General features: G+C 41.4%; 1 protein-coding gene across 2 annotated transcripts in view; it reads left to right on the forward strand.

The window, feature by feature from the left end:
- Positions 1-24,714, forward strand: part of ITGB3 (integrin subunit beta 3) — a 58,396-nt gene that overhangs the window by 15,657 nt on the left and 18,025 nt on the right. For both annotated transcript variants that reach the window (XM_042475540.1, XM_042475539.1), the window contains 8 exons: positions 8,807-8,996; positions 11,036-11,288; positions 16,569-16,740; positions 17,043-17,204; positions 18,926-19,021; positions 19,629-19,718; positions 21,021-21,155; positions 21,772-22,201. In XM_042475540.1, coding sequence (XP_042331474.1) covers positions 8,960-8,996; positions 11,036-11,288; positions 16,569-16,740; positions 17,043-17,204; positions 18,926-19,021; positions 19,629-19,718; positions 21,021-21,155; positions 21,772-22,201 — 1,375 coding nt within the window. In that variant the 5' untranslated portion in view covers positions 8,807-8,959. The remainder of the gene's footprint in view (positions 1-8,806; positions 8,997-11,035; positions 11,289-16,568; positions 16,741-17,042; positions 17,205-18,925; positions 19,022-19,628; positions 19,719-21,020; positions 21,156-21,771; positions 22,202-24,714) is intronic.

Below are 24,714 nucleotides of genomic sequence, written 5' to 3' on the forward strand. Positions count from 1 at the left end.
TGCATGTAATTAATAAATACTGCTTTTTGCAAGAGCTCCACATTCCTTGTCCAGCCAGGAATGGGGTTAGAGGGAATGTAAATAAATAGAGGAGATTAACTAGAAAACTCAGGATTGCTCTTGGTGCATGTCTGACTGATCTGAAGCATTTGCCTCCGTTTTGTATGGCAGGGCTTAGGTCTGATACAGCTCATCAGACATCCTGGCTCTTGATTACACAGGAAGAATATTTGTGGGCGTGTGACGACGGAACCACAAGGCCCCATGCCAGAAATACTTGCCAGTTTTGTGTATAATATGATGGGGAGACGTCTTTAAAAAATTGGCTAGTTTAGGCTAATACGTCACCATTCCCTCCCTCTCCCACAGCTGTCTCAGTGTTTGGCCTTCCATGTTCCTAGACAGCAGCTATGGCTACAGAGCTGTTTTGCCTACCCATGACAAGAGTTTCCAAAAATGGCAATATTTTCTCTGCTGGGCCTCCAGGCTCTGTTTACTGAAGAGATGTAACAATTAGCGATGGAGCCGTCTCTCCTGCGTCTTGCCAAAAGCCACTCCGCCTCCCGCTCGGGTGTAAAACTTGCTAGAAGAGCAACTTCCTAGCATGTTGTATTAATTTAGTCAATTATATTTTTCGCTCCCTGGGGTCCTCAGGCCGCCTCCTTGACTCATTTCAGAACAAAGAGCCTTCCTTTTGCTTGTACCTCTTTTTCTGCATGGAATCACTCTGTCTGCATGTATTATGCTGAATTAAGTATTGCCAGAAGGAGACATTTCTTTTCATTTTCTTTTTTAAAGAGCAAGAAGATAACCAGGACTGCTGTTACACTTGAGAATTAATGGAGTTTGAAACCAGTTTTAACTGTCATGGCTACATGCTATGGAAGCCTGGGATTTGTAGTTCAGTGTGGCACCAGAGCTCTCCGAGAGAGAAGGATAACTATCTCACAAAATGACAGATCTCAGAATTCCATAGCAGTGGGCCAGGGTCAATTAAAGTGGTGCAAAAGTGCATTAATTCTGCAGTACAGAAGCAGCCCAGGTTTCCCCTTTCCTCTTTCCTTGATATTTGCAAAATAAACTCCCCTCAGTGGTAGAAGAGAAGTCAAGGATAGTAAAAGATTTTGGAGACAGTAATTGGATAATTAATATTCAAGTCCTGTCTTTGTTATCTGAAATTAAGAGAGAGGGGTGAAAAAAACTGTGCACTAAAAAAGAACTAGAGATCCAGGAGGTAATTGTGGATTTGCCACCAGAATCAGTCATTTTCCTTCTTTTCCACTTTGTATTGTTGTAACCATGTACCAGAGCTATATTGGAAGGGTAAATTCTCTGCATCACACATACAAATATCAACATACAATATCCAGCCAGAGAGCATTAAGTGTCATCTTGGAATAGTGGGGAAAGGGTGGCCAGGCTTTAAAGCAGGGGTGCACAACTGCAGAGGGGATGGGGGCATTTCTCTACCACACCCAGCTGGCAGTCTGCACCACTATATTGTGAATGGTTTTCTCTTTTGGGGTTTTTGGATTTTATTTATTTATTAGCAGGGTCGAGGAAGTAGAACACCACATATACAGGCAGTTTGGGGGCCAAAAATTCACCTGAAAATTAGTTGTCCAAAAGATTAAATTTAGGGGAATTGGGAGACGTCAGGGGTCACATATGGGGTCCCAAGTGCTACATGGAGCCCATGGACCGCATTCTGCCCACCTCTGCTTTAAAATTAACTCACAGACAAAAAACAGACTTACTCACTCTGAGGTTTGCCTCCCTGCCCATAGATCTGGCTTGGTACAGCTGTTCCCTGAGACTTCGGGACCACCTATGTACCCATATCACTATTTCTTTACAACATCCAGGTGCAGTCAAGTGTATTTCTGAATACACCTGCCCAGGGAAATGCAATGTAAAACAAGCCTCAGAATTATTTGACATGCCCAGTGCAAAGGTTCCCTAAAGGAACAGTCATATTTTTTTAAAAAAAATTGGTGGATAAGGGAATTAATTCATATTACTATGAGAAGAGAAAACAGTGAAGCTGTAGATCTCATCACTGATAATATGGCATTTATCACACGGGAGAAAAACTGCCAAATCCCATGCAAAAACGGGGTTTAAATCCGGGGAAATCCTGCAAAAGTGGGATTGTTTTCAGACGACATCACACACATTGAGCATTAACGTGACATTAACCTGTGCAGAAAGTGGGCAAAATCGACTGCTTTTTACTTTCAGGAAAATCCCAAAAGTAAAAAAGGGGCTGATTTTGCCTACTTTCTGCATGGGCTAATTTTGGGTTAATTAGCCCGTGTCTGAAAACAATCCCACTTTTGTGGGATTTTCCTGGGATTTAAATCCACTTTATCCATGCAATTTAGACACTTTGCCTCTCGTGTGATAAGGCCCTATGATTATGCAGAAATTTCCTTTGCAGGAGGGAGGGATATTTCTGGTCTATATAGACCTAATCTGCCAACATCCCCAATCCCCAAATCTCCATTGTGGAGATTTATCAATAGTCCCTTCCTCTACCCAAGACCTTGCCCCCCTGAAAAGGGAGACAGGGCAGGAGAGAAATGGGGAAAGCATTGGTTGTGTGTACCCAGTTTCACTACCCTCTCATGTTGCTTGCGAAAAGCTATTATTTTAGAAGACAGCTGAGTCAGGACCAACTGAGTGCACTTGGTTTCATGCTCTGTCTAGTTGCATTTAGGTTTTGGTGCCAATGATGTCAGAAGGCTTAGTGAGTTCCTGCAGGGATGCTGTGAATATTAATAATTTGCTGTTGTAGTTAAGTGACTCAAATTAAGCAACAGGTTTTGCAAATAACTTCTGCAAATTCTGTTTGCAGAGGCCTGGATATCACTTAGTACTGCATTTGAAGAAGTGGTAAAATAAAAACAAGTTAGTCTTAAAGGTGCTGCTACATTCCTTCTCCCTCTCACCCTTCCTGCTTTTTATGCTGCAAGAGACTATCATGGCTACTGCTTTGAAAACATATGCTAATTCTGCCTCTTTCCCACACACAGTGGCACCAACTGAACCCTAAAAGGGGGTGACATTGCTCCTCAAACATCTGTGTTTTGGCAGAAACAGGATGTGGCATTTGCCTGTTTCCCTTTAAATTTTGCTGCCATGTTTTACACCATTTGAAGTTTCTGGACTTGATACAGAGGTAGCCCAATGTGCAACACTCTAGGAAAGGGTGCAAGGTGGGATATCAACTGAAGCTGATAGTTACCACTCCTAGCCATTCTCATATCTATCTGGGCTGTTATTTGCCATAACGGATCCAGAAGCACCCGCAAGCTGTGGACACCATTATTGAGGGTGATCTAACTTTGAGCATCTGAGGAAGTAGGCTCCAGTCTCAAAGGTGCTGTAAGATCCCTTTGCATACTAATTTCAGGAGGAGTATAACCCTATCCAGGCCTGGTTGATACTCCTTTCACCTCAGGTTAGGATGCTTAACAACAAGCAACTCAGACTTGTCTGATTCAGTTTGTTTTTCCCCATCCAACCCGTTACCTCCTTCAGGCATTCATGCAGATGGTCTTATTTTTGAAGGCATGGAAAAGTGTATTTTGGTGTCATCAGCATACTGATACCACCCTGCCCCATGCCTCCAGATGATCTCACCTAGTGGTGTCATACAGATGTTAAACAGCATTAAGGCTAGAAGGGCACCTTGTATAGCAATAATATCTATATTTCTATACCACTTATCAATGAACTCAGCACTCTAAGCAGTTTACAATATGTAAACTAATTGCCCCCAACAAGCTGGATAACCATTTTACCCACTTAAGAAAGGATGGAAGGTTGAGTGACCCTTGGAGCCCTCCTCTAGGATCGAACTTACAACATTGTGGCTGTGGTACCAGCATTTGACCACTGCACCACCAGGGCTCCTTGGTATGTTGTAGTATACCATATAACAGCTCCTTTTTTGAGAAGCAGCTATCCCTAATGGAATCTACCCAATTCCCAGTTCTCATGAGGAACTGCCACAGGGAAACAGATCTTGTGATGAACCACCACCACTGCAGGGAAGCAGGGCCGGTGTGCTCATGCCTCCTCCCGCAACAGGAAGAGGACCCAGCCAGGTGTCACCCCTCATTTGGGGTGTCACCCAGTGTGGGCAAGACCACTGCACCCTCTAGTGATGCCACTGGGTTGTACCATTTCTTTTAAACAAGATCTAAAACATCACTCCCTGAGAATTGCATTAAATAATACATTATAGCTGAGATCTAATTGTATTTCCTTGGACAACCAGCCAAGAAAGACAAGGATTGAGGGGACAGGTTGTCCTCCTTGCTCATCCTAGCAGTTTGTCCATATCTGTTTTACTCACCAACTGAAACCGATCCAGTGTAAACCGACTCTCAGAGTTAGACACTCCATTGTCAGGTTCTGATATAGTGACAGACTCTAAAGCTGCACCCACACGGCAGAAATAATCAAGTTTCACACCAATTTAACTGCCATAGCTCAATGCTATGAAATTCTAGGATTTGTAGTTTTGTGAGACATTTAGCCTTCTTTGTCAGAAAGCTCTGGTGTCACAACAAACTGCAGTTTCCAGGATTCCATAGCGTTAAGCCATAGCAGTTAAGTGTGGTCAAACTAGATTATTTCTGCAGTGCAGATGCAGGCTAAGAGGGCTCTTACTCAAGAGTTTCTATTTAGGGACTAACTAAGGAAAAATATTACTGGTTAGGAAGTAATACTACTAGTGGTAAGGCTTGCAACAAGATAATTAATGTGAAATGTTTTCAACGGGATATAGGTATTGTATAGATGTATTTACACTAATATAAAAGGAAATGGTTCACATTTCCTTGAGTCCCTGCCCTTTACTTTTAAAGCCCAAGATACAGGGCTGACTCTACCAATAGTCAGACAATGAGGCAGCCATCTCAAGTTTTGAGTATTCAGTGGGTTAATGTTACTTTTTTTACTGTCAGAGAGAAGGAGAAGAAGTGTGTTTGTGGGATTTTTTTGCCTTGTGCATGAAAATAACTTGCTTGGTTTTAGGCATTAGTATGCACACTTGGTACATTTGCTGCTTCGCTTCAGGCAGTGAAATATCTTGGTACAATCCTGCCTAGATAGTTGAGAATAGGAAGGTAGTGCCTTTTCACATGGCCAGCCTGAAGAGAGCCAACCAGATACAAGCAGCTTCAGGAAGGAATTATTAGGGGGAAGTCAGTTCTCTTATCAGCCCTGTTACTCAGAAAGGAAGAACAGCACAACAGTGGCTGTTCCAAAGAAAGAGGGGAAGGGTGGCCCTGCCTTTGGAACAAATTTGGTTTTACGCATGTCTTCCTGTCTCAGGCCTGCCTTCTTGACAAATAAAGCTATGAGTCCAACATTTTTCTCCCAAGAATACCTTCAGCTCAATTTGGTGTTAATCTGAGGAGGTAATAGAACTGTGTAGAGTGGCCCTGATTCACACTTAAACAATTTGCTAATCAAAATATTCTGGAGGACTTTATAAAAATGCTGTGTTGAAAGCCAAATAAATGACATTCACAGCATTCTCATCATCTACTAAACTAGTGACCTGAGTAGAACTATAGATTCTATCTCTGTAGCTTGGAGCAGCTCTGTTGATAAGCCATTTGTCCATGATTATTTATTTGTCCCAAGTGTTCTAAGTGCAGCTTCTCCTTCACTAAATCTGGAGGTTTGTCATCATATACAAACCATGGCCCCCGCCATGTGCAAACACATTTTACACAGCTTCCAGATTATGTGGAAGCCATGTGGGGAGAACAACAATGCCCATGCACCGCACTGCCACATGCACACACCCCATTATTTCCTATGGGGCTTGAGAATAGGCGGATTTTTCCTTATGTGGGGGGATCCATAACGGATCCCCCTGTGTAAGGAGAGGGCCCACTATAGTTCTCTCTTTAATTAATCTATCTTTTTTCCTCTCTTTATATACTTCTTCAGAGTATTGTTTCCATCATCTTTTTATTTCTACTTGGTCATGTAATGTGTTCCCCTGATTGTTTGCAATATCCCTACTCTTGATTTATGTCTCCCTTTGATTTCTCAGATCTTGTGGAAGAGTTTCCTTGTTCTTCCTTTTTGTTGTCACCTTCTAATCCTCTGCACTTATTATAATAGTTCTCCTTGTCCCTGCACACAAGTTGTTGTACAGTTGCATTCAGGGTTCTGTATCTATTTCTGTAACTGTTTACTTTTGCTTCTTGTCTGTCTTTAACTGCTTTAAGAGTTTCAGTGGATGACAGAAGAAATTTAGGGACTATACAGACCACCCCAAGGGGCTGTCTGCAGCCACCTCTTTACTGGCTGTAATGGGGCCGCAGCAATCTCATGCTGCAGCCCCAATCCGGCCTCTGTAGAGCGCAAAAAGCAGCTCCTTTTTGCACCCTCCAAGGGTCACCATAGCTGCGGCAGCATGACTTTATGATGCCCCTTCGGTGCTGCATCATGTGGATGCAGCACCGAAGGGGCGTCATGATGGTGCACACTGTGTAGACCGGCACGTGTCAGAATGGTGCCCTAGGGAGAGGGTTAGGGCATCCAGCATGCAGACGCTGCGCCCTAACTCCGTCCACAGGCCTGCACAAAGTGCTAGTCTGTATAGGGCCTTACCTTTCTTTTTGGCTGCAGTTAGTGCCTTTTTGCATTCCTCCTGACAACATCCCTGGTTTCAGCCTAGAGTCCTTCTGGCTGCTAATCAGTTGGGTTAATAGTGCAAATCTATTCTTTACATTATAGTATCTTTAAATTCTGTGGAGATGTTCTTCAAATTGTATTTTGGCATGACGGTTGGTTTAACTTTACTCTTTGATATTCTACTGGTTTTAACAGAAAGAATGAAGCTTCTCCTTCTTCTGCTTCCCAATATGAAGTCTATTTGATTTCTGTATTGGCTATCAGGTGATGTCCACGTATACAGTCACCTCTTGGGTTGCTTGAACAACGAGTTTACGATGAACAAAATTAAATCAGTTGCTCTCTGATTCATTTCTTTATCCTAGGCAAAAAAATTTCCTACAATGTTTGATTCTGCTCTGTTTACTACTTTTACATTCCAAATGCCTATAATTAACAAGTAACCCTGTTTCCTTCTGTCTTCCTCGCCTAGCGTTCCCACCATGCTGCATGATCACTCTTACTCCTTTTTTGGTTCTCCCCCCTTCTTCACCAACCTAATTTGTTTGTGGCTAGTGAAAATTAACCCAGGGGTTTATCACACTGTTCTTAAATAGTGGAATAGAAGCAGGATAGGCAGTAACTATTCTGTAGTCAATTTTTGCATCTGCTGCTGCTTTTAATGAATGGGAAAATCCTGTGAATAAGCTGTCAGTCATGATGTTATTGAAGTGTGTGATTTGATAGGTCATTCTACTGTAATTCAGAGAGAAGGGGATTTGAACAGGTTTCACTGTGCACACACCCATTCCCAATGAAGGCAAGACCTCTTACTCATGAGGCGGCAATCTTTTATCTTTGGCAGGAGAAAGGGGTTTAAACTAGTTTCACTGCACACACTCCGCTCCCAGTGAAGGCTAGACTGCTTACTTAATCTCGCATAGCTGATGAGTAAATGGAATGGTAGTGTGATAAGATACATCACCAACCTGTTATCAATTTGCAATTGTGTGGTAATGTGAAAAGAATTGTTGCTGTTTTGGGTGTTTAAAAAAGCTGTGACTGTATCAGGAGCAAAGCTTTGTGCGATAATCTCCCCAGATTCATGTTAACCTGATTCTTGGCCTAAACAGAAGTTCCAGACTGATTCAGACTTTAAAGCACTACACAGTTTGGGTCCTCAGTATCTCAGGGAGTGGCTTCTGAATAAACTACTCCTTCCTGTGCCTGGTTTTATGTATTGCCAACGAGGCCCTGCTGCAGGGACCATGATTCTTAGAGATTTATTTGTTCTTCACCAAGCTCTGAACCTGTTCTGTGATAAACCAGGGGCCCTTTCATACTAAACAGTTTTATAGTGCTATAGTGCTGCGGTTCCACTTTAACTACTGGCAGAAACAGTGTAAATATGGGAAGCCATGCTTGAAAAATGAAGACACAAGTATTAATTGCTTGCTGCTGCTGATGATGATGATGATGCTGATGCTGATGATGATGATGATGATGATGATGATGATGATGATGCTTTTGGCTGGCCTTGAAAGATGCCAGTTGTAGAGCCCTTTCACACTGCAGTTATAACATTATGGTTCCACTTGGACTGTCATAGGTATTTCAAGGAGGTACTTAGGATGTTCAGCCAGAGAGTTCTGGTGCCTCATCCTATTATAAAACCCAGGATTCCATGGAATGCAGCCATGAGGGTTAAAGTGGAACTGTAGTACTATAACTGTGTGGTGTGAAAGGGCCTTTGGGTATTCTTTATCATTAAACTAGAATAACATTTCTTGACTTCTTTCAAAGCCAATTGAAAATATATCTGTTTCAGAGTCTATCTTTTTAATAATAGGGGTTAATGATTTTTTAAAATACAGTAACAGTGTCCAGTCATTTCACTTACTTTTTAAGTGCAGGGAGCAATCATTTCTTGTACAGCGTACCTCTAACAAAGAAGCTCCTTAATTTGGCATTAGGAGCAGAATTGCTGTAGAGATGTGTTTTCTGGGAAGGTAGAGAGCCCTGTGACGCCTCTCAATTTAGAAAGTAATTACAGTATTGGCTTCATATTAGCACAAGGACCAAGGTAACTGCATTGTTGACCTTCCCTTGGAAAACTTTTCATCTTATTGCTGGTTTTCACGTTTATTTCTCCATCTAACAGGGCCTGCCACAAGGATTCTCTCGCTGTGATCTGAAGGACAATCTTCTTCAAAATGGCTGTACAAATGATTTTATTGAATATCCAGTCAGCAGCACCCACATCCTAGAGAATAGACCCCTGAGCAGTAAAGGCTCAGGGAGTGGAATTACCCAAATGGCTCCACAGAAGATCGAGCTCATCTTGCGGCCAGGTAAAGCAAGATATGATTTGATTATTTAGCTCACTGGCATGCTATCTCCTGAATCTTTTTCTGCTTTTACGGACCTTGGGTTCTTTGCATCTTGATACTTCCTTCCATACAAAGATGGTAAGGAGAGATATCAGCTCACCAAATGTTCTTTTTCTGCAGATGCCCTGGGTTCACTTCCCAATGGCCTGTTACAGACTGCCAAAATAAAGCTGCTTCGGGTCTTCAAAGGTACGCTATTTAAATGATGCATGGGCCCTAAGAGTCCGGAGGTCGCGTCAAAGCCACACTCCATTCCTAAGCACTGGAGTGCAGCTTTGGTGCAGCTTCCGGATTCTTAGGATGCATGCATCATTTAAACAGCATACCTCCAAAGAGACTCAAAGCAGCTTTATTTTGGCAGTCTGTAACAGGCCAATATGTCCAATTAAAACATGGTTCTCCAGTAGAAGGGCTGGGTAAACAGCCTGAGCCTAAGGACATTACCATACGAGACATGTTCTTACAGCTTTATGTCGTTTTTTTAAAAAAAATGGAAATATATCAGCTTCAGAGCAGCCATTATCAGACATCTTCACAGTTGCATGACTGGGGCTGCTTCTGCCATCATGCTCTTCCTAACTCCTATTAACCCTGCCATCCTTTTCTTGGTCTAATAGTGGTTTTAAAGCCACATGCAGTAATCTCCGGAGAGTCTGGAAGACTGCTTCAGTGAAAAATAGATCATTTGGGGCTGTAGGGAAAAATAGTCTGAAACAAGTTGAGGCTCCTCATACCTATTTTTTAGCAGTATATCCACTGTATATTTTGAAAACTTTTTACTCACCACATTTCAGGAATACAGCTAAATTCAAAGTGGATCAGAGGTTGTTATTTCCAGTGTTATCACAATAGCAATAGCAAGTACATTTCTACACTGCTTATCAATGAACTAAGCACTCCCTAAGAAGTGGCTTACAATCTGTAAGCTAATTGCCCCCATCAAAAGGATGGAAGGCTGAGTAAACCTTGAAGCCCCTGGGATCGAACTCACAACCTTGTGGCTGCAGTACAGACATTTAACCACTGCTCCACAACATATTATTTTTTGGAAACAGAGGGCATAAAGGCATTCCTTTTGAAAAATAATGCAATGACTGTTTTGTGTGGGTTTGTGTGTGTGTGTGTGTGTGTGTGTGTGTGAAATGTACTTAACTTTTTAAAATTATAGACCCCACTGAAAATCTAATGAAAGCTATGGAATTGCTTTCCAGAAAAATACATATAAACTCAAAAAATTGCATACAATTTATTTTATGGTGTTGGAAATTGGATTTTTTCCAGTCTGGAAAGAAAAAAAGTGCATGAACATTTGGAAAGACCTTATGTTTAACCTTACAATTTACTATGAATGAAAAAATCAAAGTAACTGGAAGGAAAATGAAGTGTTTTTTTTTAAGGGTTAACGTCACAATTCATCCTGAGTGGAAAAATTGAAAGCAACAGGAAGAGAAATAGAAGGGGGGGGGATTTCCCCTTTCACAGATCCCACCTTGATACCACTACTCCATCTCTATCAACCCCATGTTAGAAATCCCTGGTCTAATCAGTATTGTTAAAAACTACTTGTTTATCAAAGTATGGGGGAGTTGTTTTCCTTTGAGGGGCATTTTGAATTTTTTAAAAAGCTTTTACACCATTTAAACCCTTTTTAAAAAAAATTCAAAGACAGTGAAAAGCAGCAGAAAGTAATAAATAATTTGGCAAGCTGCTAAAAAGAATGCAAGTGCATACCAACTGTTAACATTTACGAGTTACTGTAGGAATGGGAGATTGCAACCAATTATAAGCTCTAAAGCATGAATCCCAGTATCATCTCTGGTATTAACCATCAGTGGTCAGAAATTCCCATGAGAAAGAAGATTGTACATTTTTGTATGTGTGTAGACCATTGCTAGGTGGGCAGGCATGGCTGGTCAAGCATTTGGAAAGAAGGAAGGTGATCGAGAATTTCTCAGACATAACTTTATCTCTTCACTTTGTCAATGCTTTTAACATTTCAGACGATTCCCAAACCTTCACAGTGAAAGTGCGTCAGGTGGAAGATTACCCTGTAGACATCTACTATCTGATGGATCTGTCCAATTCCATGAAGGATGATCTCCGTACCATCCAAAATCTAGGTACCAACCTAGCCTTGAGAATGCGTAAAGTGACCAGCAACCTAAGGATTGGCTTTGGAGCCTTTGTGGACAAGCCTCTGTCCCCTTACATGTACATTTCACCTCCAGAAGCCATAGAAAATCCATGCTATGAGTAAGTTATCTACTGAAGCATAGTTAATTGCTGTGTGTCTATTTGTAAAAACATATCTTCTAGAATATAGAGAGTTGTCAAATTCATATTCTTGTCGTCCCCCCCCCCCCCCTTTGAGGCAGTATGGATACTGTGGGCCTTTCTAAACTAAATTTAAAGAGCCAATGATTGTGGTGGACATGTGCTGTCCCTCCTCTCACAAGCATTCTGTCTTCATAAGCATTAGTTATTAAAATCTCTCAGCTGTTTCTTTTTCTGAATCCTACCTTCATTTTCACCCTATCCTTGCTTCATATTAAATAAGGAGTCATCATATATCTCAAAAGGGACTTTAGGTATGTGGTTCTTTTTCATTGAAAAGGTTTGTATTTTTGTATGCATATTCCCCATTGGTGAAAGACGTGTTGATATATGGCCCAAGACAGATGAGCCAAAAGGAGTGTGGCAGAACACACAGCAACCGCACGGTCCGGAACCCTAGTGTGTAATGGTGGCGGCCTGATGGCGGCCTTCCATCCACATGGCTGCTGCCATCTTGAGATAAGGGATGCGCAGCATCCGCACATCGCTGTGTTGCTTACATCACAAGTGTGCCAGTGGTGCACTCGCGATGTAACCCGAACACTGCAAAAAGAACCTGGAAGAACTGGGTTCTTTTTTCTCCAGAGGAATATCATGCTGTTTGTCAGCTGCAATGTCCCTCTGGAGTTAAAACAGTCACCTGCAGACTGCTGTTTTTGGGCAGTCTGTCTCGGCCCATATATTTTTAAATTGTTTCTACAACTTTGCCTGCCTGCTTATTTAAAATGTAGACACAGTATTCTGTGTATTTTATTTCTCCCAAACATGCTGCAGGCCTTGCACATCTGGAGATGTTGCAGGTAAGGTACCCTTCATGTTTCAGTATGTCATAAGAGGTGGAAAGTGGATATTTTCAGTAACATTTTTGTATCTGGTGAATTTTTTTTCCTATCGTATGTTAAACAATGCAGCAGCACTAATACTGAGTGCTGTTAATGATGTTCAGGTAACCCAGTGAACCAGAATTCTTATTCCAAGATCCCATACATTTTAGTGTGGCATAAACATGATAGTGTGGTTAAACTGTATCCTATAGCTGTGCAACTTGAGCTCTCGCATTGTGTAATGGTTGATCAGCTCTCCACCTAGTAGGTCAAAAGTGTGAGAGAGGGTTGCATGTCTGCTTGCAATGGAATAACTACACTAGGGACCAGCCTTACACAAGTCTCAGAAAGTGCAACTCCTAGCATAACTATTTGTATGCTAGAATAGTGCCTTAACAGGATTCTGCCCTCAATTAGCTACTTAAAAAGAAACCTGTTGAACCTTATTCATGTTTAATGTTACTGAAGACAAGAGAAAGTGTACCTTTTAACTGCTATGGAGGGAATATTTCACTGTTGAAATAAATGTGGCTGGCCAGAGAGACTGCTGTAAGAGTGCCTTTCTGATGGAGGGCTCCTAGTACAGCCAGTTAGAAAACACTAGGCACCATCAGTTACTGTGTTTCAGACATTAAAGGTTTCCCCCCCAGTAAAACAAGAGGAAAAACCAGTGGTAAAACAGACATGAATTACAAATGGAAGACTCATTCCCCCTCTTTCTTTCCTAAAACTCTGTGAATGAGACAGAACAATTTCACATCAAAACCTTATCTGTCAACTTCATGGACTTTGTTCACCATCTGTACACCTTTCAGCATTGCTGTGTTTTGTTTTGTTGTTAATTCAGCTATATGGGGACAGCTCCTCAGGGCACTCGCTTTGTGTGAAATCATTGCTTTCTCCAAGGTCTTCACAGTTTTCCACAGGCTACCTCCCTTTTTGTGGTTTTGTAATGGCACAATGAACATTTCCAAGTAGTTCTTCAGGCAGTCACACAGTGTACGGCTAAACTGCCCTCACAAAACTGCATTTTAAAACAGTCTGTGTGTCTGTGCAGTATAATTTAATGTAAACAAATAATTGGAAATAATTGTTACATAAACAAATGGCAAAAATATAATTTCTGTAGGAGAACTGTACAAATACTGAAAGACTGTCAGGATTTGTGAAAATTGTGTAGCGGACAATAGGGATTTTCCCTCAAGGTTATCCTTTTATTTAATTACATTACTTGTGCACCAGTTAGGCAGCTTATATTTACATAGGAATAAATCCTTCAAAACATATAGGAGTCCCTTTTTCAAAGATTTCTGACAGTGTCAAAAGTCAGAGGAGAGTGTGATACTGATTTAATGTAAGCGCCTCCATGATCTTTTTCAAATGAAGAGTAGGGTGAAAGCACTTGAAATCAGAGGTGTGCAACTGCAAACACAGCAAGGGTCATTTTTTCTTCCTGTGTGTACTTGATCAGCCACAGCAGCATGCTTCACTGTGCCCAAAGTGACATGATGGACCCTATCGCATGGGGTTTAAACCCAGGCTTACCTTTTCCAACTTCTAAAAATGGGATGGACTCGGGTAGCGGTTTTGGTGGCGATTTCTATGCGATAGCACCCAGCTGCCTCCTGAATTAGCACTGAATTCAGGAGAGGTAAGCCAGGGTTTTAACTCCATGCGATAGGGTCCGATGTCATGTCTGGCTACCATTTTTCCATTTTTGTATTTATTTATTTTTTCCTGTTTTGGGGACATGGGAGGGTTTAGAGGAACAAACTGTTGGACAGTTTGGAGGCATAAAAAATAATCCCCAAATCAATCCAAAACTGTAAATTGGGGTGGTGGTGAGGGGCTTCTGGGAGGTCCCACAAACCACTTTTGGGGTTCCCAAGGGCTGCATGTGGTCTGTGATCCGTACTTTGACCATCCTTGCTTTATATAAATTACAAGAGGCAACAGGGTTTAACTCTGCAGCTTGTGATCAATTTGTGATTTGATTGCTTAGAACCAGCATTATCTTCAGTCTCAGTTGACTTTGTCCTTAATAATGTCATCATGCAGCCAAATCCAATGGGATGATACATGATCTCACATTTCCTGCATGAACCATGCTTGAGATTGCTCCAGGAAGGAAAATAAAAACCCTGAGTAGTGAAAACAAAGAAACTGAAATGGGGGAAAGAGTATCAATCACGGGTGAAAAGGATGAATATTAATACTCCTCCAGGCATATTTTATCCTTCTCCAATGCACTATTTCTTTCTCACAAAACTAAAAAGGGCAGACATTTAGAAAGTCCTAGTAGTACAGTATTTCAGCTTTGGCTATTTTACACTAGGATTGACTTTATATTCTGACTGTATAATATCACTCCTGGTTTATTCTCATCCCTCTGTTGCCATTACATTTCTGGCTATAGGCCTTGGCATAAGAATAAACCAGAGTAGAATTCTTACACCATGATGTTTTCATACAAGAAGATTAAATTAACTTGAACTTTTCTCCTGGCATATATATATAGCCCAAAATGTGGGCTAGATAATACAATTCTTAGGTGGATTTTTAATTGGTTGACCAGCCAAACCCAAAGGGTGCTCAGCAATGGCTCCTCTTCATCTTGGAGAGAAGTGACCAGAGTGGTGCCACAGGGTTCTGTCCCGGGCCCAGTGCTATTCAACATCTTTATCAATGACTTGGATGAAAGAATAGAGGGCATGCTTATCAAATTTGCAGATGACACCAAGTTGAGAGAAGTTGCTAATACCACAGAATACAGGATCAAAATTCAAAATGACCTTAATAGATTAGAAAGCTGGGCCAAAACTAACAAAATGAACTTCAACCAGGAGAAATGTATGATGCTGCACTTAGGTAGAAAAAAATGAAATGCATAGATATAGAATGGGGGACACCTGGCCTAAGGAGACTACATGTGAAAGGGATCTAGGAGTCCTAGTAGATCACAAGTTGAACATGAGTCAACAGTGTGATACAGCAGCTAAAAAGGCCAATGCAATTTTAGGCTGCATCAATAAAAGTATAGTGTCTAGATCAAGAGAAGTAATAGTGCCACACTATTCTGCCTTGGTCAGGCCTCATCTGGAATACTGTGTCCAGTTCTGGGCACCACAATTCAAAAGGGATGTTGACAAGCTGGAGCGTGTCCAAAGGAGGGCCACCAAAATGGTGAAGGGCCTGGAAACCATGCTCTATGAGGAAAGAACTAGGGAGCTGGGAATGTTTAGCCTGACGAAGAGACGGTTAAGAGGTGATATGATAGCCCTGTTTAATTATTTGAAGGGTTGTCCCATTGAGGATGGAGCAAGCTTGTTTTCTGCTGCTCCAGAGACTAGAATACAGAACAATTGATGCAAGCTACAGAAAAAGATATTTCACCTCAACATTAGGAGGAACTTCCTGACAGTAAGCAGGAAGTCAACTGTGAAACACACTTCCTCAGAGTGTGGTGGAGTGTCCTTCCTTGGAGGTCTTTAAACAGAGGCTAGATAGCCATCTTCAGGGGTGCTTTGATTGTGAGTTCCTGCATGACAGGGGGCTGGACTGAATGGCCCTTGTGGTCACTTCCAACTCTATGATTCTGTGTTTCTATATGCGTTTTCTTTTATTTGGAGCTGTAGTTCAAAATTCTAATTTTTCTAACCTCACTTTTGCTGAGCTCCAGTATATGCTATATATACTCGTATAAAAGTATAGAAGTTTTAGTAAAAAAAAATTGACCCCCGTGTCGACTTATCCACGAGTCAATCAAGTATTGCACTTTAACTCTTATCAGAAAAGGAAGCATTATCCTCTTCTCTCAATCGAGTGGCAAAATGCAAGAGCTTACTCCATCCCTAAAGGACCTACAGAAAGCACTGACTCTTTCTACTCTGCTGCTGCTCCATTTCTGGCCTTGTAAATACCTGAGTGAGCAAATAGTGGTGTTCTTTGGCATTATTTGCTTCTTCCTTTACATTATTTGTTACATAATGTTATTCTCGACTTATCCATGGGTCATATCAAAATCCATAATTTTAGCCCCAAAACCTGCCCTCGATTTATACATGGGATCGACTTAAACACAAATATATATGGTATATATGTATTGACTGGAGATGTTTAACTTGTATGTTTGTTTGTTTGTTGTTTGTTGTTCTGTTTTTTTAAATATTGCATTGGATTTAATACTTTTTTAAGGAGGGGAGGGTACCAGCCGGCTGTTTGGTTTTTTGTCTGTGTCAGCTCAGAAACAAGCAACTGTTGTGTGCTGTTAGGGGAAGAGGGTGGCCCTTAATATTAGTAACTATGGTAATTTCAGTTATGCCCTCAGGCATCCAGTTCGCTTTCCTTGTCCTAAATTCATTATGTTGCTTTATAGCTTGAAACCACCTGATGATTACTGCCTGCCAATGTTTGGCTATAAACATGTCCTGGCACTTACAGATGAAGTACAGCGTTTCAATGAGGAGGTGAAGAAGCAGAGTGTGTCAAGGAATCGTGATGCACCTGAAGGAGGATTTGATGCCATCATCCAAGCTACTGTCTGTGGAGTAAGAGCCCTGCTCAATCCTCATGGGTCAATAGATGGGTTAAGAAGAACTTCCAAGTGGTTCATGTATGTCATAGGTAGAATATAGATAGATGTAGTAGCCATTGGATTTTCTAGAGGCACCCAAAATATATTGGACCCGCCTTGCATTAAAAAATTATCTACCAACCTGACAGTAAAGTTAGAAGTGATAACTATTTTATGTCAATTGATGTTAAATCTGTGCCACTGCTTACTTTTTTCTAGACCCTGCTTTTCTGTGTGGATCATGGAAACTATGCTTTCATTCTTGTTTTGCAACAGGAGAAGATTGGCTGGAGACCAGATGCCTCCCACTTACTGGTCTTCACTACAGATGCTAAAACACACATTGCTCTAGATGGGAGACTGGCAGGGATTGTGACACCCAATGATGGGGATTGCCACTTGGACAGCAACAACGTCTATGAAGCTTCAACCAGACTGGTAAGAATTTTGTTTTGTAACTAACGGGGCTAAGACTGAAAGCATTATAAGGATTATTCTACCATATTAGATGGTATATTTGCACAATTAGCATAAAATGTGTAGTATTATATAGGGTTTTTTTTAGCTTCTAAAAAATAGGCCTCATGAATGTAACACTAGAATAATATCTAACATTTAGGATGAATCCAGATTATCCCAATAAGACTTAAGCAGGAGGAAAGGTTTTATACTATCATTTTACCTAACAGTTTTTTTCCCCACTTGAAAACCTACAAGATTTCACAGATGGTAAATTCCTAGATTTAATATAGGGCGGGGATCCTATTGCTTTAATACTTATCCTGATTAGAAAAGCTTTCTTTCAAGTTCCATCACAAAAAACTACAACACCTGTCTTCCACCATCTCTCAACCCACTTTTTGGCTGGTGCAGCCCAGTGAGCCCACTCCCAACATGGCTATTTACTGGGCAGTGGCAAGCAGTGATGACAGTAAAGAACCAGCCTGCTCAATTTGTGTAGCTGGAGGTGCAGACACAGCACTCTCTGTGACTGTTTATGGATTTTTAGGAGGTCCCCAAAGATGATATAATTGCTGAGTATCAATGGCAGCACCAGGCTTGGTGACACTTGGTGCAAGCGGCTGCCAAGATGGGTGAAGTAGCAGTGGCCTACTTTACCCCTCCCACCCTCCTCTCTCTTCTCCTCTCCTCCCACTGCCGTGCTCACCTGCCACCCTCCATCACCACTGCTGCCACCTTGGCTCCCCCAATCCCTCAGGAGAGAGCCAGGCCGGCAACAAAGCCACAGGGGGCACACTCACCCCTCCACTACCCTCACCGCCTGGGGAGAGAGCTGGGCCAGCAACGAAGCCACAAGTGGTGCTCTTAGCCCTCCACCACCTCAGCTCCCTCTCTGAGTGACAAAACCACAATGGGTACACTCATTCCTCTAATGCAGTGGAAGGGGTCCCAACTGGGTGTCACACCTCCTGACACAGCGGAAGGGGCCCCAACTGGCTATCCCCATGCATGAACCTGCTGATGCACCTGCAGTGTATGAAACAGAGCATGATACTTCCTCTCCCTTCTTTCCACTAAAGAGACTATCTGCAAGACCTATTTCTCTATATGCACCTATTTCTCTATGGAAGTCTTAGATTCCTCAAGGGAGGGCTTTCTTTTGGTCCCAACACTATCATAGGCCTGTCTGGAGAGGACAAAGGAGAGAGCTTTCCTTTTCCATGGCTGCTCCTAGGCTGTAGAATCCCCTCCCCCAGGAGGTTAGACTGGCTTTTTCTCCTTTCACCAGAAAGCAAAGACATTTTTTATTTAGACAGGCATTTGATGATTAAGCAGTAGTGATGAGTCTTTTTATGGTGTGTGCGTGTGTGTGCGTGTGTGCCCGCGTGTGTGCATGAAGTATTCTTATCTTTAAGTAATGACATTTTAATATGAATGTGAATTTATTTAATTGTGTTTTAACCTTTTTATCATCAAGTTTTGTTAATGTTATCTTGTTTTAGTCTTGTAAGCTGCTTTGAAAGACATGATATAAAATAAAATAGTATTCAAGGTGTAACTCTAACAAATGGGCTCCACCATTTATTGAGTCAACCAACATATGCCCCTTTCTCCCCATCCCTATAATTCCCAGGTTTTGTTGTTTCCCCAGTGAGAGGCATAAGTGACATAATTTATCTTTCTTGCTCTTTCCCAAGGATTACCCATCCCTTGGTCTGCTGACAGATAAACTCTCCCAGAAAAACATTAACTTGATTTTTGCCGTGACTCATGGCATTGTAGGACTTTACCAGGTAAGTGGACTTACAGATTTTCTGTTTGCTCTGAGATTATTGGACTGTGACCATGGGAGACATCAGCATGAAAGAATAAGGATAAAATTGAGTGAATAAAAGGTTTTTGTAGGTTCTAAGGACAAGCCTCTTTAGTGACGTGCACTAGGTTAGCAAACATTCAGAGTCCCTATTGTTTAACAATGACAACCTCTCACAGAGTTGACCTCACTTCATAAAACTGCTCAAGGGGGGGGGGGATCTTTGGTTACCCCAGAAGTGGATTTCTTGTGTGGAGGTATTGTGAGCTCCATTCATTTGTGGTACTCAGAACAATTTTTTGATTCAGAATTCTGTAATTTATTCTCTTCTAACATGCTTTGATAAGTGAATTTTGAGATTTTAATTAAAAAAACATCTCATAAACCTGAAGTCTGCCTGTCTTTTCAAATGCTTAAGTACTTCCTGTTTTCTGCTGTTCCTTGCAGAAAATTATTAAATTGACATTCTTTGAAGATCTGTTTTATTTGGTACAAGTATTTCATCTATAGATGGCAAGCATTCTCGTTTAGTTTTCCTTAGCTTTTGCTTCTCTGCTTACTACAACCATCTACCATTTTTGTTTCAGAACTATAGTGAGTTGCTCCCAGGCACTACGGTAGGGACTTTGACAAGTGACTCCAGCAATATTCTGCAGATTATTTTGGATTCTTATGGGGTGAGTATACCAACAGTGTAATGCAGAAGATTCACTGTGTTATCAGCATGGCTGATTCAACCATAGAAGCAAACTAGGCAACCACCAAGAGCTCCATAGCAAAGCAAGTATTTTTTGGGGGGAAACCACTGCCTGTGCTTCTGGATGAAGTACATAGATTAATCTTAGTATCTCGATTAGCCTTGTATGGATGGGCCAAAAGGGCCTGTTCTGACAGCCCAAACTCTGGCTCTGGTGTGGGCAGTCTGGATGACATCTGGCATGTCCCATGCCAGAACTGGGGCATAACAAGATTAAGATGAATTTTAAAAAATTATCTGTTGCTCCAGATCTTCCAGGAAGAGCTGGAGCTGTCCATTTCTGCACCATCTCTCTTCATGGGCATCCCACTGAGCTGCCTGGTTCATCCACCACCTCCATAGGGTCACTCATTTTGAGGTCAGAACAAGGGGCCCAGCATGTGACCATTGATGGACACTTCATTCAGACCTCAGAAACAAACAACCCACTTTGGTTGTGGACACAGCCAGCAGGAATGGAGGGCCAGGTAATGGGTGAAACCGGTGTAGCTGCAGGGCTGCCCCTGGAGATTCCTGGGCAGTATGCACAAGGCCTTAGTAGCTAAGTAATATTCCCTGCATTCCAGTAGATATGCCCAGACCCTTCAAATCTCCATCAACTACTTGGCATAGACACAAGTGTAAAATAGATGACATTAGAACTGATAAATTTGAAAACAGTGTAGCAGCCTAACCAACTCCAGATTTCAGGCAATTTGGAAGCAGTTTTTAATTTATTTCATAGAGCACAAATGCATCACTAGTCTGCTCCATACAGATGGGTAAAGTCCTGTCAAGCTTCTGGAGGACATTTGTTTCTTTAATTAAAAGCTTTCTGTTTACTTTGCCCCTTTTAGTGTTTTTTCTAGAGTACAACATCAGTGTTACAATGCAACATTTTGCAGGGGCAACCTTTATGCTTTGCCACTGAGCTATGGTTGTGTTCAGTGAAGAACCTATGATTTACCTAAGGCCACATAAGGAGCTTCATGGCTGAGTAATTTGGATCTTTTTTGATCCAAGCTTATTTACTTTATTTAATAGTTGTAACCCTTTGACTTGTCTCCTGTTTTGATTGACTTGAAAGACAGAGATATGGGAGGTGGAGGCTGGAGTTAACAGTAGAGGTTTGAAAAAATTGTGTTTGGATCTTCTAAATGTCAAAATGGGAAGATATATTGGATTTTTAGTGAAGGTTTTACTCTGCCTCCTGCTTGGCTCAGACATTCTTTCCTCTTTTTAGAAAATCCGTTCCAAGATCGAACTGGAAGTGCGGGATCTGCCAGAAGAGTTGTCCCTCTCATTCAATGCCACCTGCCTGGATAATGAAGTAATTCCAGGAGTTAAGTCCTGTGTTGGTCTTAAGATTGGTGACACGGTGAGTTGCAAAGGGCTGGTGTAGGACAGCTATTTCTTCGTATCTTCACAGCAAATATGCCTATAATCTAGGGGTTAAAATTTTAGAAATTATATTTTTGCTAAGCTTTTACTGTAGAGCCTGGTCTTTATGTTTTTCTTGAGTAGAAAATAAGTTTTTCAGCTACTGCTCAGTGTTTCGGTCTCCCTTTATTCCTACATCCTAGTTCACATTTGGAGTAAACTTGATGCAGTTGTGGAAAAGCATAAGGTAGTTGTGTGTTATCCCATGTCCAGTTAGCTGTGTGTATGCACACATGTCTAATACCCCAAGTCCCAGTATCAGCCATCCGAATATCAGTCCACAGATGTAAATTTGGTGCTCCATAGTTGTGAAAAGTTTGTCTATGCCGCAGCACTAAAATTAATGTCAGAAAAACAGGGGCAGCTGGAATAAAGCTGCATATGATGTCATGCAGCAAGGAAATTGATTTTATAGTTAAGAAATAACATAGATAAATACAAAGACACAAAAACACAGAGAGAGTGAGAGATTAACAGAAATACAGATCTGGTTAGTTTTTGAGTGTTCCCTTGAGATGGAGTATAAACAGTTCTGCTTGTGTTGCCCTTCCCAGGTGAGTTTCAGCATTGAGGCCAAGGTGCGAGGATGTCCCCAAGAAAAGCAGAAGTCTTTCACTATCAAGCCAGTGGGCTTCAAGGATAACCTGACAGTACTGGTGAGCTTTGACTGCAATTGCGTATGCCAGCAATATGCCGAGCATGATAGTGAGACTTGTACTCATGGAAATGGGACCTTTGAATGTGGCATGTGCCGCTGCCACCCGGGGCGGCTGGGCTCCCACTGTGAGTGTTCTGAAGAGGAGTATAGTCCCTCACAGCAGGACAATTGCAGCCCCCGTCCAGGAGAACCCCTCTGTAGCCAGCGGGGTGAATGTATCTGTGGTCAATGCGTTTGCTACAGCAGCGACTTTGGCAAGATCTCCGGCAAGTACTGCGAATGTGATGACTTCTCCTGTGTCCGTTTCAAGGGGGAGCTGTGCTCTGGTGAGTGGAATCTGGCTGATGGGGTGGGGAGAGGTGGGTGGCTTGGGAAAGCATTCAAGAATCAAAAACAATTCTAAAGAGGTATCACCGTTTGATAATGGCAAGACCTATCACTCATCCCATTTACACTTCTGGTCAAGTAGGTTTTGTTGATTTTTTTAAAATTTTATTATTATTGTTTTTTGTAATATTCAAAGTAAACACACTGTAAAACCTAATTGACCAGAGGCAACAGTGAGACAGGAGCACGTGTCTGCATTCTGTAGGAAGCAGTGGCTGTCTCATATCAGTTTTGCTCCTCTCAAAACCTGCTATGTATCTCAAGCCTCAGACACTGAAAAAATTTGGCTTGCCATTCAGAGAGATATTTCAGACTTAATTAGTGGCAGAAGACAGAGTATCAGGAGATTTTTAGTTCTTGTTCTTTATCATATACTAAACACTAAATAGTATATGTGTGTGTGTGTGTATTATATTCTATATAAGATATATGATATCAAACATTCTGCTATCTTTAAGAATCTGTTTTGTAGTTATTTTTTAATTCCATGAATAATTTTGGCAATGTTATGTAAAACTCTCTAGATCTTTTAAGCACATGTATTTTGGAGTTTGGCACACATAAATAAGACAGTCAGATAGTTTCTGTTAATACAGTGTGGACAAAGCCAGCTGGTTAAGCCAAAGTACAGTATAGATGTTCCTGAGCAATAATCATATATGAACCTAAATGTGGGGGAAAGGCCAGACAGGGCTCTTTTTCCTTCATTAAATCAGGGGCAAGCAAAGTATGGTCATCAGGACATGTATGCCCCCAAGGCCCTTTTCTGGGTCCTCTAGCTTTTCTGAACTCTTTCTCACCTGAGAAGGAGTGGTGAATCAAAGCTACATATTCCCTCCACCACCATATGACCTTAAAATGACTATTTTTCAAAACTAGAAATGGACATCTGTCCACTTTTGGGGAGCAGGGCATGCTGGGGATTCTGTGTGTCTCCCAAAAGGTCCCAGGGGCAGAAAATTGCCCCACACTTGCCGTCAATGGTGTCCTTCTCCTCTCATCAAGGTATGTATTGAAAATATGTGGCTAACCAGATGGTGTTGAAGTATAACTTCAATTATCCTTCATCATTGTTGCATCGCACAGGGCTCAAGGGAGTTACAGTTCAACATACCTATCTAAGATTAAGTCTATAAATGATAAGCATTTAACTATAGATGGACTTTGTCATAGTAGTTTGGAACTTTTTACACAATACCTGTACAAAACTCTTCAGGCAGAAACAGAATCTGTTAATTTTTTTAAAAGAATAATTTTGGGTAGATTAAATGCTTGCTATTCATGCAAAGGTGAGAGAGTACCAATTCAACAGTGTTTACAGCAGTGTGTGTGTCTGTGTGTTTACTTTTGGGTCCAAGTTCATGTTATGGTGAGGGAATGAACTGTTTAATTTTGGCTGTTTGTGCAGCTTTACAGGGCTGGATGCCTCCATGAGTGATTCCGGATGATAATGGGAAAAGGAGCCATTTGTGTGGTTCTCTGAGCTAGAGGATTCAGCCTTCCCCTTCATAGAGAACCACAGCACATTCCATTCCATGCGAGTTTCTGTGTAGGCTGTAAAATACAATTAGCATTGTGCAATGTGGCAGTTCATGGTGTTTATCAAACATTGATAAAACAGGCAAGCTATTCATTGCACAACTTGGCCATTGTGATTCTTTTAGTGGGGGAAACACTGAGCTTTTATTATTCTGCTAGCCCCATTCAGTAGATATCAGAAAGATAGAAGATCTAGTATCTTTCCTAAAACGACTTGTTGGACCCTAAATCTGCCACTGAATTGGAAAATGATGCTGTTGTGGGTTGGGTTAAACAGTAACTACATACTACACTAAATGTATAGTGTGGCACTGAGAGGAGGTAGAGGCTCCTGTTGCTTTGTCTCTGTTGGGGATAAAAGAAGGAGGAGGCATCCATTACTATTCTCAGAAACAATTGCTTATTCTTGAATGTATACGATGTCACACAACAAGCAAAGGAAGCCACCATGTAGCTGATCTCTTTCAAATCTGATGGGATCAGATCATACATTTCAAAGTGCAGAAAGGGCTTTTGTAAGGGGCCTGGAGAACATAGGGTGCTAAGGTGACCATATAAATAGGACAAATTTTAAAAGAAATGTCAAAAACATGAATTCTGAACAGGGCTGCCAGTATTTTCAGTGTGCTTGCTCCTCCTGAACCAGCAGCATGGCACTCAATTTAAAAAGACTGTCTATTACATTACATTTTGGGGGTTTATCAAGACTATGGTTAAGATATAGGAGAAAGACCAGTTAAAAAATCCCTAAATGTAATGTTTTGATGTGGATGGCAAGATGCAAATATAAAAATCTATATTTTTTAATGGTTCTTCAAACTATTTCTGTTCTTGCTGTTCATCCTCCTCACACCTCCCCTTCAGTAACATTTGACTAAGCCAAATAATCCCCAGGTTCATTCCATCCGAGTAA

Source organism: Sceloporus undulatus, chromosome 6 (assembly GCF_019175285.1).
Source record: "Sceloporus undulatus isolate JIND9_A2432 ecotype Alabama chromosome 6, SceUnd_v1.1, whole genome shotgun sequence".
In the NCBI taxonomy this organism is placed as follows: domain Eukaryota; kingdom Metazoa; phylum Chordata; class Lepidosauria; order Squamata; family Phrynosomatidae; genus Sceloporus; species Sceloporus undulatus.